Raw genomic sequence first — 13,963 nt, forward strand, 5'->3', positions numbered from 1 at the left:
AAACACTGGAAGAAATCAAATGGGAGTTCATCAAATTCAGGAAAGAAACGAAGAAAAAGACAAAGATACTCTTGGAAGTGAAGGATAAATTACCAAATGCTCAAGAGAAAATAGAAAGAATGAAAATCTAATGAAGGACATTACATGGAAATGAGATTTTTTGTAAAAATAAAAAGGATCTTGGAAAAAGAATATATAGAAAGAGAAGACCAGCAAAGGATGTCCAACATAACTGGAGTCTGTGAAGAAGAAAAATAAAACAGTGGAAAAGAATTAATAGATAAATTATAATTTAGATAAACTTTCTGGGAATAAGGGAAATGTTAAACCTACCTTTTGAAGGACCTGAAATGATAAACTCTGAGATGTGTTTTAGTAAAATACTAAAGATGAATTGAGGCTGGGCAAGGTGGCTCACACCTGTAATTCCAGCACTTCAGAGGCTGAGGCAGGCGGATCATGAGCTCAGGAGTTTGAGACCAGCCTGACCAACAACCTGTCTCTACTAAAAATACAAAAATTAGCCAGGCATGGTGGCATGCACCTGTAGTCCCAGTTGGAGGGCTGAGGCAGAAGAATCGCTTGAACCCAGGAGGCGGGGGCTGCAGTGAGCCAAGACTGCACCATTGCACTCCAGTCTGAGCAACGAAGCAAGACTGTGTCTCTAAAAATGTAATAAATAAATAAGTTGAATTGAGGCTGGGCGCAGTGGCTCATGCCTGTAATTTTAGCACTTTGAGAGGTTGAGGCAGGAGGATCCCTTGAACCCAGGACTTTGAGACCAATTTGGGCAACATACTGAGACCATGTCTCTACAAAATTAAAAAAACAATTACCAGTTGTGGTGGCATGTGCTGTAGTCCTAGCTATTCAGAAGGCTGAGGTAAGAGGATGGCTTGAGCTAGGGAGGTCAAAGCTGCAGTGAGCCACCACGGCACTGCACTCCAGTCTAGGTGACAGAGCAAGACCTCATCTAAAAAAAAAAAAAGATGAATTGGACGGGCAACACATTTCAGAAGAACAACGTGCAAATCATGCCAACAGAGTAGCAATTTCCAGAAATTCAAGAAAGTACCAGCCAAGAATTTGATAGCCAGCCAAGTTTTTCTTAATTATGACACCTATAAAAAGGCAAGTTTGAATATTCAAGAACTCATTGGATATTGTATCTATGAGCCCTTGAGGAGTTCATTAGAGGATTAGCTTAACCCAACCAAGAGATTATTGGGGCAGCTTCAGTAAAAGAACTGTGAGCATTTGCTATATTAAATTAAGGACTAAATACAAAGGTGGGAACATGGGTAGAAGAACAGTATGAAATGTTACATGTTAGACAAAGTACAAATAATACCACTTTTCAAAAGGAGGAGAAGGGGGAGAGAAACAGAAAGCCGAGTAAGATCACAGGCTGTTGTGTGGGTGGGGAATAAAGGAGACCATTTAAAACTGACAAACCAGACACAAAAAGCTTAAGAAAAAATAAATGTAGGGACAGGGGATAGGTGGAAATTAAAGGGGTGTAAAAACACTATAAATGCAAAAGTAACTAGAATAAAATTATAAACCTTGCTACATACCAAAAAAAATGTAAAAAATAACAAAGCATGTAGAGAAAGGAACACAGTAAATATTACCTAATACACGCAGTAATTACACAGTAGTGACTGAGGTAGAACCAAGCATATCAGTCATATCAAATATGAGGGGTTTAAATTGCCTATTAAAAAGATTTTCAAGTTGGTTCAGAAAGCAAATGTTAAAATTTGGTTTAGACAGGAATCTGTGAATGGATGCTAAAATCAAGGGTGGAAGATTTGGTAAGGCTCAGGATTTTTGCATGATCTCCTTACAGATTCTCCTTACAGTATCTCCTTACAGATTCCTCATTAGCCGTGAGGGTAAAAATAATAACTATATAGTAGAAAGACTGGACAGTACCTTCACCAGATAATTAAAATTAATATCACCAAAGAGAAAGTTAGGTAGATCATGGCCTGTGACTATGATACACTTAGAAGGGCACATCTTATAGTAGCCTAGCAAGGAATGTGTAAAATCTAATAATGAAGAATAGCTGACAAACCCAAATTGCAGAATGTTTTGTAAAATAAGTGACCTCTGTTCTTCAAAAAATACCAATGTTATAAAAGAAAGACAAACTCTGGAATGCCACCAGATGAAAGGAATCTCAAAAGACCAAACTAAATCTGTGGCCTTGGGTTAGATTCTGTACTGGATGGAGAGAAATATATTATTAGGGTGATTGACAGAATTGGAATATGGATGATTAAATTACTTTAGCAATATTAAATTTTCCAGAGTTTGATTACTGTTTATGTAAGAATATCCTTATTCTTAAAAAGTCATATTGAAGTTATGAGTTATGAGGCAAAGCATGAGGTGTGAACCTACTCTCAAATGGCTAAAACAAAGAAACAATGTTGGGTTGGGGAGATAAAGCAAAGCTAGCAAAAATGCTTAAAAGTTGATGAATTTGAGTAAAGTATTTGCGAGTTCTCTGTTCTTTAAACTTTTCTCCAAGCTTAAAAAAAAATTTTTTTTAAGATCTCTTGGTTTGAACTGTAAGCCAGAGACCAATACACATACACCAAAGTAGAATTTTAGTTTCATAATTGTCTCACTCTCCCTCTCCCCTCCTCCTTTGAATATTGAGTGTTTTACCAGTTCAAATTACCACCCTTTGGAAAGCCTGCCATTGAATATCAGTCTATATTAAACTATAGATATTATTTCTTTTAAAGCTTGTTTTTCTGTTACGTTTTTATAGAACTTTCCTTTTTTTTTTTTTTTTTTTTTTTTTTTTTTTTTTTTCCTTAAAATATACTTGATAGGAAAAAAACATTTTCTAAATGTGTCCTTTGACCACCAATAAAATGCATGGTCATGTGGGGAAAAAAACCGAGCTGTTTGGTTTCTTCCCCACTCATTTCCTTGTGTTCTGAGAACAAAATGGAGGATCAGATGGGTTTAGACACCTTTAAATATCAATGTCTTTTCTTATTTTTATCTTGTTCCAAAGTGATCTGTATCAAACAATATGTAGACAGTAGTTTTCTAAGCCTTGCCAGCTATTTTGCAACTACAACCATTAAGTTCCTTTATCTTTCAAGGAACAGCTTGTTCTATATCAAAAGAAAAATATTTGAAGATACTTTGTCTTAATAATTTCATTTCTTTTAGTTTATATGTAATATAAACTAATATAAGTAGTTCTGCCTAGCCCATGTGTGAAGAAAAGAGAGAACATCAGATGAAATTTGAGATTATGCATCCAATCTTAGATGCTATATTAATGAATTTTTTAATTGTGAAAAACCAATTATTAAAATAAAAATTAACTTTATACCCACTGATTCTTCAGCAGTATTTATACGAAGTTTCTTACTTCTGTTGTAATGCTGTATGGAGAAAAGAGAACCACATGGTTTTACTAATTTAACAATCCAGGAGCCTCATTATACATTTTCAAATGGAGGAGCAGGTATCTCACACACACTGAGAAGGTTGCACAGTGTTTTTCAATCTTTATAACTAGTGCAGTGGTAGATTACTGACTGATCCTAACTATGGTGATTAAGGATGCTTACATGATTTTTAAGTGTATGAAAAGTGTGAATTCTTTAGAGAGCATTGATGTTTACTGTATAGTTTTAAAATGCCTCCTTACATAACAAGATCGAAGTGATACATGTAACTGTTTTTCTTAGAAGTATTGAATTACTTTTTATTTAAGGACTGAGGATTTTTTTTTAAGATTATTTAGCCAAAAACTGCCATGTAAAGTCAGTGAAAATCATGTCAAAGTGACTGTGATACTGCAATACTAAGGCAAATCTTGTATAGAATGAAATTTTTTTTTTTTTTGCCTAATCTTTGTAGTGATAATATTATTTAATTGTTGATAATTTTCCTTGGTACTTTTGAGTTCCTAAATTTCTAACCATTCTACTTATAACTGTTTTGGTAATTGTAGTCTTTTTTTTTATTCAGGATTTTGTCATTAATATAATATTTTAAGTAATTTTTTTTTTTCTAACTAGGAAGAAGCATTGCATGCATTTATTCAGCCAGAGATTCTGGATGGCCCAAATCAATACTTTTGTGAACGTTGTAAGAAGAAATGTGATGCACGGAAGGTAAATGCCATGTAGAGATTAATACTTAGGACTCTGAGGTAATATTCCACATTCAATAGGGTCTCCTCCTTTTTGTTTTTTGTTTTTTAGGGCCTTCGGTTTTTGCATTTCCCTTATCTGCTGACCTTACAGCTCAAAAGATTTGATTTTGATTACACGACGATGCATAGAATTAAACTGAATGATCGAATGACATTTCCTGAGGAACTAGATATGAGTACATTTATTGATGTTGAAGATGAGGTAAATATTTGTTAGTATAAAGTGGTTTTCATTAATCCACATTAGTCAGTCATGTTTTTGAAAGAGCTGTTTGGTAACAACAGTGATGTTATTTAGACTGTTATCTTGGTAGAAACTTCTTCTTACTTTCTAATGTGGAGTTCAATAAAATGACTTAACTTTATATAAGCTTTTCCTGACTGCATAAATTATATTTTAAATATTCTTGCTTGATCAGAGTAATTTATGGTACTCTTTGAAAAGACAATAAGAAAACTCAGCTTTGGAATTATTTCTTAAAGTTGAATCATAATCTTATGTTCTATAATTGTGTTGGTACTGAAACTAGTCTGCAGGTAAGCCATACTCATGTTTCTGATCCATAACAAATGCAGACAAATGCCTATGATGGAATGAATGAACCAACTGAGTAGCATGGGCTTAAATTCTTGTATTTACTTATTTTATATTTATTTACTGTTTTGTCTGTTTTTTAATTTTTTTAATTTGAAACCTTATTTAAATAAGCATGGGATATTGAATGACACATGTAATGCTTATCAATTTCTTTCCACTCATTGGCCTACCAGAATTCCCGGGTTCCTCTATCCTTTTTCAATGAAAAGTTTACAATATTGCACTCTATTACTACGGAAACTCTTCTGATTTTATTATGTGGAATATTTATAATCACTTAGGCTAATTATTTCAAAGTGATAAATATTAGTCTCAGAATTACCTTGAAGCTTTTTTTTTTTATTGGAACTGTTTTCTATAGTTATAAAGATGCCTTTTCTCAGGAGTTCAAAAATAAACATTCATCAAGTTTTATTTAGTACTAGTAAGTACTGTGAGGCAGTGTGGTATAGAAGAGCACATGTTTTAGGCCTAGCTAGATATGAGTTCAAATTCTTGCCCTACTGCTTGCTAGCCTCTTGACCTTGGATAAGTCATGAAACCTTTTGAGCCTCATTTCCAGATGCCTTAGATGAAGTAGCTGCTCATTGAATGGTAACCATGATCAGATTACATTTTGAAAAGTTTAAAGTAATGTCTAAGACACTTCTGCTTAAGCTAGGAAATCTACCCAAAGTGTGCCAGACTTTCAAAGGAGGCATATTCTTTGTAGGATTTCTACTCAGAGATCAGTATTAGATTAGTCTTCTGAATATGCCTAATATATTTCTTTTAAAGGGAAATCTTTTCCAAAGAAAGAAAACCTATATATGAAGCTTAGTAGAAACTTTATAGAGAGTTCTAGGCCTAGTTCTTGGGACAAGAAATGTTTTGGCTCAGCTAAAGGAGTTTCAGGAATTATAGTATCTCTTTGGACTTAGTTCTATAGCTGGATTTCACCTCCATTTTTCCTTGAACCTAACCTTCTTGAGAGATGAAAACTGTATACTAGATGTAGTACCTACTGCAGAGATCCTGGCGAAAACTTTGTGCTGATTGTATATTGCTTCTTTGCACTCAAGAACTTCTGTGCAAAGCCTTACACATTTCAAAAATAGAAAATTCTCAAATTATTTAAATAACATTTTTAGGGATGTATATAAAACGTTAAAAAGAGGGGAAAAGATTGTTTGGGGTTTTTTAACAAAGAGAATTCTTCAAATTACATTTGTGTGAATGTGGTTTAAAAATCATAAAGTGGAAAAGTATAATGTGCTATAACTATTTCTACTTCCTGTGAAAAGACCATAAAATTCTTAAGGATAAATGCTATGTCTTATTTTTCTTTCTAATTATAATACCTGATAATTATATCACTGATGATAAACTGAGTTGAACTTTTTTTTTTTATAGCTATGTGTCGCTAGTGTTGAACTTTTTGTTCAAGAAAAGAGATGATATTCTTTTATAATTTGAGAACATCAAAAGCTCCTTTTGAAGCCCAGCTTCTCTGATTTTGTGGATTTTGCTAAAAGAAACAATAATTTTTCAGCATAGTTTCAACTGTTATGTTGTAACAGTACACATAAATGAAATTTAATAGAATTCTGAATCACTAATTTGTTGTGTTTAAATTTTAAGGACATAATAGAAAAGCTTTTAAAATACACTTTGCCTATTTAATTTTACTTAAGGTCTCACTTTTTAAGAGAAAATAAATTTGCTTAAAGTAAAATATTTTTACTAATAATATGTTAAATTGTGTGAAAATGTTAGCACTATATAGGTACAAATTTTTGTTGAACATATTTGCTCTGTATTTGGTTTATAACTAAAATAATTATGTCTTATTAAGAAATCTCCTCAAACTGAAAGTTGCACTGACAGTGGTGCAGAAAATGAAGGTAGTTGTCACAGTGATCAGATGAGTAATGATTTCTCCAATGATGATGGTGTTGATGAAGGAATCTGCCTTGAAACCAATAGTGGGACTGAAAAGATCTCAAAATCTGGACTTGAAAAGGTACCTTTTATAGTCTGCATTTTTTAGTTGAAAGTGAGAATAATCTCTGACTTGCTGTATAATTCTGTAACTGTTGTGACAAAGTTCTCTTTAAAAGAAACTTAATTTTTTAAAGTTAAGACTTCTCAAATAGAGGTTTTTTTTTTTTGGTGCATGTATATATATATATGTGTGTGTGTGTGTGTGTGTGTGTGTGTGTGTGTGTTTATATACATATATATGATTATAATTAAACTTCAGGAGAAACTGTTTACAGGTTGGAACATTAATTTTTGGACAGTTACCATACTGTAACTGTCTAAGCAAGCTGGATGGTATAGAAAGGATGCCTAATAGTCAAGAAACCACGATTCTGTTACCACCTCTGCTTTTAAGGTTGCAGCAAGCCTCTGAGAAAAGCAAAATGTTGGATTAGAATCATAGATTTTTAAAAGTTTGGTCATGGAACACTTTATGAGACAATTAATAATGGATCTGATCTTTCTAAAGCAGAAAATGCCAAAAACCCCAGTCTTTCTCCCCTGTCCTGTAATAGTCCTCAAGACACCTTCAAAAATTATACAGTTCCGTGGATTATCATTTGAAAACCACAGAACTGGATCATCTCTGGGGTAGGATCTTGCCCCTGTGTCAGTGATTTTAACGTTTTTTCAGACCATTTTTTTTTCCACATATATTCTGTTTTATTGAGGGAAGGACTGTAGATAAAATGTCTTGGGCATGGTGTAAATAATAAACTACTAATGTGAAGACTGATAAGTAACTCAAGTATTACAGAGTCATTAAATATAGGGATTTTTAAGGCAATATTTAAAAATAGAGTTTTACTTTCATAAATCTGTTTTTAGACAGAGGCCATTCTTCTCATTATCACCACCACCTTTTACCTTTTAAAATTATCTGTTTCATTCAGGGCAGACAGTTGAGTAGGGATTGCCATGTAATGAATAATGTAATGAGTACATTGTAACTTAGTATAAAAACATGGCATTCTAGCAAGAGTTGGCAAACTATGGCTCAAGAGCTAAACCTGGACGCTTGCCTGTGTTTTTACGTACACAGTCATTTCATCTGCAAATAAAGATAGCATTCTTCCTTTCCCATCCGCATGTCTTTTTCTTTTCTTGTCTTGCTGCGCTAGGTGGGACTTACAATGAAATGTTGAGTAGAGTGGTAAGGGAGAACATCCTTACCTTGTTCCCAGTCTTCAGAGAAAAGCTTTCAATTTCTTACCATTGAGTGTGATGTTGACTTTCAGTTTTTTTGTGTTCCTTTCCTATTTTGTTGAAATCTTTTATCATGAATGGGTATTGCATTTTTTCAGATTTTTTTTTCTGTGTCAGTTGATATCATCATGTATTTTTCTTCTTCAGCCTGAATTACATAGATTGATTTTCAAATGTTGAGCTATCTTTGCATACATGGAATAAATCCTGCCTTGTTATGGTGTATCTTTTTATACATTGTTGATTTGACTTGCTAATATTTTGCAGAGGATTTTGCATCTGTGTTTGTGAGAGGCATTGTAGTTTTCCTTTCTCATGGTGTCTTTATCTGGTTTTGGTGATATTGGGCTCATGTAATGAGTTAGGGAATGTTCCCTCTGCCTTTAATTTTGGAAGAGATGGTGGAAAATTGGTATTGTTTCTTTCTTAAATGTTTGGTAGAATTCACCAGGGAAATTATCTGGGCCTGGTGCTTTCTTTTGTAGAAAGTGATTTTATATATATATATATATATGTAAAATTGCACTTCAGGTTCTGGGGTACATGTGCAGAACATATAGGATTGTTGCATAGGTACATACATGGCAATGTGGTTTGCTGCCTCCATCCTGTCACCTATATCTGGCATTTCTCCCCATGTTATGCCTCCCCAACTGCCTACCCTCTGCTGTCCCTCCCCTAGTCCCCCACAACAGACCCCAGTGTGTGATGTTCCACTCTCTGTGTCCATGTTTTCTTATTGTTCAGCACCCGCTTATGAGTGAGAACATGCAGTGTTTGATTTTCTGTTCTTGTGTCAGCTTGCTGAGAATGGTGGTTTCCAGATTCATCCATGTCCCTACAAGGGACACAAACTCATCATTTTTTATGGTTGCATAGTATTCCATGGTGTATATGTGCCACATTTTCCTTGTCCAGTCTATCATAAATGGGCGTTTGGGTTGGTTCCAGGTCTTTGCTATTATAAACAGTGCCGCAGTGAACATACCTGTGCATGTATCTTTATAATAGAATGATTTATAATCCTTTGGATATATACCCAGTAATGTAATTGCTGGGTCAAATGGAATTTCTGTTTCTAGGTCCTTGAGGAAGCGCCACAGTGTCTTCCACAATGATTGAACTAATTTACATTACCACCAACAGTGTAACTGTTCCTATTTCTCCACATCCTCTCCAGAATCTATTGTCTCCAGATTTTTTAATGATTGCCATTCTAACTGGTGTTAGATGGTATCTCAATGTGGTTTTGATTTGCATTTCTCTAATAACCAGTGATGATGAAAATTTTTTATATGTTTGTTGGCTTCATATACATCTTCTTTTGAAAAGTGTTCATTCATATCCTTTGCCCTCTTTTGAATGGGTTTGTTTTCTTGTAAATCTGTTTAGTTCTTTGTAGATTCTGGATATTAGCCCTTTGTCAGATGGGTAGATTGCAAAAATTTTTTCCCACTCTGTTGGTTGCCGGTTCACTCTAATGATTGTTTCTTTTGCTGTGAAGAAGCCCTGGAGTTTAATTAGATCCCATTTGTCTATTTTGGCTTTTGTTGCCAATACTTCTGGTATTTTAGTCATGAAGTCCTTGCCTATGCCTATGTCCTGAATGGTTTTGCCTAGGTTTTCTTCTAGAGTTTTTATGGTGTTAGGTCTTATGTTTCAGTCTTTAATCCATCTGGAGTTAATTTTAGTGTAAGGTGTCAGGAAGGGGTCCAGTTTCTGCTTTCTGCACATGGCTAGCCAGTTTTCCCATCATCATTTATTAAACAGGGAATCCTTTCCCCATTGCTTGTTTTTGTCAGGTTTGTCAAAGATCAGATGGTTATAGATGTGTGGCATTCCCTCCGAGGCCTCTGTTCTGTTCTGTTGGTCTATACCTCTGTTTTGGTACCAGTACCATGCTATTTTGATTACTGTAACTTTGCAGTATAGTTTGCAGTCAGGTAGCGTGATGCCTCCGGCTTTGTTCTTTTTGCTTAGAATTGTCTTGGCTATGTGGGCTCTCTTTTGGTTCCATATGAAGTTTAAGGTGGTTTTTTCCAGTTCTGTGAAGAGGGTCATAGGTAGCTTCATGGTGATAGCGTTGAATCTATAAATTACTTTGGACAGTATGGCCAATATTGATTCTTCCTAACCATGAGCATGGAATGTTTCTCCACCTGTTTGTGTCCTCGCTTATTTCCTTGAGCAGTGGTTTGTAGTTCTCCTTGAAGAGGCCCTTTACATCCTTTGTTAGTTGTATTCCTAGGTATTTTATTCTCTTTGTAGCAATTGTGAATCTCAGTTCATTCTTGGTTTGGCTCTCTTTAAGTCTGTTATTGTTGGATAGGAATGCTTGTGATTTCTGCACATTGATTTTGTATTCTGAGACTTTGCTGAAGTTGCTTATCAGTTTCAGGAGATTTTGGGCTAAGACAATGGGGTCTTCTAAATATACAATCATGTCATCTGCAAATAGAGACAATTTGACTTCCTCCTTTCCCAATTAAATACCCTTTATTTCTTTTTCTTGCCTGATTGCTCTGGCTAGAACTTCCAATACTATATTGAATAGGAGTAGTGAGAGAGGGCATCCTTGTCTAGTGCCAGATTTCAAAGGGAACGCTTCCAGTTTCTGTCCATTCAGTATGATATTGTCTGTGGGTTTGTTGTAAATAGCTTTTATTATTTTGAGATGAGAGTTTTTATCATAAAGGGCTGTTGAGTTTTGTCAAAGGCCTTCTCTGCATCTATTGAGATAATCACATGGTTTTTGTCTTTGGTTCTGTTTATGTGGTGGATTACATTTATAGACTTGCGTATGTTGAACCAGCCTTGCATCTCCGGGATGAAGCCTACTCGATCATGATGGATAAGCTTTTTGATGTGCTGTTGCAATTGGCTTGCCAGTATTTTATTGCAGATTTTTGCATTGATGTTCATCATAAATATTGGCCTGAAGATTTCTTTTTGTGTTGAGTCTCTGCTGGGTTTTGGTATCAGGATGATGTTGGTCTCATAAAATGATTTGAGAAGGATTCCCTGTTTTTGGATTGTTTGGAGTAGTTTCAGAAGGAATGGTACCAGCTCCTCTTTGTATGTCTGGTAGAATTCGGCTGTGAACCCATCTGGACATGGGCTTTTTTTGGTTATAGGCTATTAATTGCTGCCTCAACTTCAGCCCTTGTTATTGGTCTGTTGAAGCTTTCATCTTCTTCCTGGTTTAGCCTTGGGAGGGTGCAAGTGTCCAGGAATATAACCATTTCTTCCAGGTTTACTGGTTTATGTGCATAGAGCTGTTTGTAGTAATCTCTAATTTTAGTTTGTATTTCTGTGGAATCTGTGGTGATATCCCCTTTATCGTTTTTTATTGCATCTATTTGATTCTTCTCCCTTTTTTATTAATCTGGGCAGCAGTATGTTTATTTTGTTGATCTTTTCAAAAAACAAGCTCCTGGATTTACTGATTTTTTTGAAGGATTTTTTTGTGTCTCTATCTCCTTTAGTTCAGCTCTGATCTTAGTTATTTCTTGTCTTCTGCTAGCTTTTGAGTTTTTTGATCTTGCTCCTCTAGCTCTTTCAATTTTGATGATAGGGTGTTGATTTTAGATCTTTCCTTGCTTCTCATGTGGGCATTTATTGCTATAAATTTTCCTCTAGACACTGCTTTAATGTGTCCCAGAGATTCTGATACGTTGTGTCTCATTGGTTTTGAAGAACATCTTTTATTTCTGCCTTCATTTCATTGTTTATCCAGTCAACATTCAAGAGCCAGGTGTTCAGTTTCCATGAAGTTGTGCAGTTCTGAGTGAGTTTATTAATCCTGAGTTCTAATTTGATTTCACTGTGGTCTGAGAGACTGTTACGATTTCCGTTCTTTTGCATTTGCTGAGGAGTGATTTATTTTCAGTTATGTGGTCAATTTTAGAGTAAGTGTGATGTGATGCTGAGAAGAATGTATATTCTGGGGATTTGGGGTATAGAGTTCTGTGGATGTCTATTAAGTCCGCTTGGTCCAGATCTGAGTTCAAATCCTGGATATCCTTGTTAGTTTTCTATCTCATTGATCTGTCTAATATTACAGTGGAGTGTTAAAGTCTCCCACTATTATTTTGTGGGAGTCTAAGTCTCTGTAGGTCATTAAGAACTTGCTTTATAATTGTATATTTAGAAGACCCCATCATTTGTTATGATTTCCGTTCTTTTGCATTTGCTGAGGAGTTATTTGCTTCCAATTATGTGGTCAATTTTAGTGTAGGTGTTTATATTCTGTGGATTTGGAGTGGAGAGTTCTATAAATGTCCATTAGGTTTGCTTGGTCTAGATCTGAGTTCAAGTCCTGGATATACTTGTTAATTTTCTGTCTCATGGATTTTCTGATATTGACAGTGGAGTGTTAAAGTCTCCCACTGTTACTGTGTGGGAGTCTAAGTCTCTTTGTAGGTTGTTAAGAACTTGCTTTATGTATCTGGGTGCTCCTGTATTGGGTGCGTATATATGTAGGATTGTTAGCTCTTCTTGTTGCATTGATCGTTTTACCATTATGTAATACCCTTCTTTGTCTCTTGATCTTTGTTGGTTTAAAGTCTGTTTTATCAGAGACTAGGATTGCATCTCCTGCTTTATTTTATTTATTTATTTTTTTCCTCTCCATTTGCTTAATAAATCTTCCTCCATCCCTTCATTTTGAGCCTGTGTGTATCCTTGCAAGTGAGATGGGTTTCCTGGATACAGCACACCGATGGGTTTTGACTTTTTATCCAATTTGCCAGTCTGTGTCTTTGGATTGGGACATTTAGCCCATTTACATTTAAGGTTAACATTGTTATGTGTGCATTTGATCCTGCCATTTTGATGCTAGCTGGTTGTTTTGTTCATTAGTTGATGCAATTTCTTCATTGTGTCAGTGGTCTTTACGATTTGGTATGTTTTTGGAGTGGCTGGTACTGGTTGTTCCTTTCTATGTTTAGTGCTTCTTTCCGGAGCTCTTGTAAGGCAGGCCTGGTGTTGATGAAATCTCTGAGCAATTGCTTGTTCATAAAGGATTTTATTTCTCATTTGCTTTTGAAGCTTAGTTTGACTGGATATGAAATTCTAGGTTGAAAGTTCTTTTCTTTAAGGATGTTAAATATTGGCCCCCACTTTCTTTTGGCTTGTAGGGTGTCTGTGGAGAGATCCACTGTGAGTCTGATGGGCTTCCCTTTGTGGGTAACCTGACTTTTCTCCCCGGCTGCCCTTAGCCTTTTTTCCTTCATTTCAACCCTGGTGAATCTGACGATTATGTGCCTTGAGGTTGCTCTTCTTGAGGAATATCTTTGTGGTGTTCTCTATATTTCCTGGACTTGAATATTGGCCTGCCTTGCTAGGTTGGGGAAGTTCTCCTGGATAATATCCTGAAGAGTGTTTTCCAGCTTGGATTCATTCTTTCCATCACATTCAAGTACACCTATCAAACGTAGATTAGGTCTTTTCACATAATCCCATATTTTTGGAGGCTTTGTTCATTTCTTTTTTTTTTTATTTTTTTTTATTTTTAAATGCTTTTTATTATTTTTTTCTTTTTGCCCCTTTTACAGGGGATCATTTCTTTTTCTCTAATGTTTTGTTCTCATTTGTTTCATTGAGTCAGTCTTCAATCTCTGATATCCTTTCTTCTGCTTGGTCGATTCAGCTATTAAAACTTTTGTATGCTTCACGAAGTTCTCATGTTGTGTTTTTCAGCTCAATCAAGTCGTTTTTATTCTTCTCTAAGCTGTTTATTTTTGTTAGCATTTCCTCAAACCTTTTTTCAAGGTTCTTAGTTTCTTTGCTTTGGGTTAGAACATGTTCTTTTAGCTCAGAGAAGTTTGTTATTTCCTACCTTCTGAAGCCTGTTTCTGTCAATTCATCAGACTCATTGTCCATCCCGCCTTGTTCCCTTGCTGGTGAGGAGTTGTGATCCTTTGGAGGAGGTGAGGTCT

At 35.2% G+C, this 13,963-nt stretch overlaps 1 protein-coding gene across 1 annotated transcript in view; it reads left to right on the top strand.

Moving 5' to 3' along the window:
• The window catches only part of USP47 (ubiquitin specific peptidase 47), a 138,771-nt gene that overhangs the window by 86,943 nt on the left and 37,865 nt on the right, over window positions 1-13,963 (top strand). Inside the window, exons 10-12 of the mRNA XM_037737567.1 lie at window positions 4,062-4,157; window positions 4,248-4,400; window positions 6,631-6,798. Of these exons, the coding sequence (XP_037593495.1) occupies window positions 4,062-4,157; window positions 4,248-4,400; window positions 6,631-6,798 (417 nt within the window). The remainder of the gene's footprint in view (window positions 1-4,061; window positions 4,158-4,247; window positions 4,401-6,630; window positions 6,799-13,963) is intronic.

This window comes from Cebus imitator, unplaced genomic scaffold (genome assembly GCF_001604975.1).
Source record: "Cebus imitator isolate Cc_AM_T3 unplaced genomic scaffold, Cebus_imitator-1.0 Scaffold39, whole genome shotgun sequence".
NCBI lineage: Eukaryota > Metazoa > Chordata > Mammalia > Primates > Cebidae > Cebus > Cebus imitator.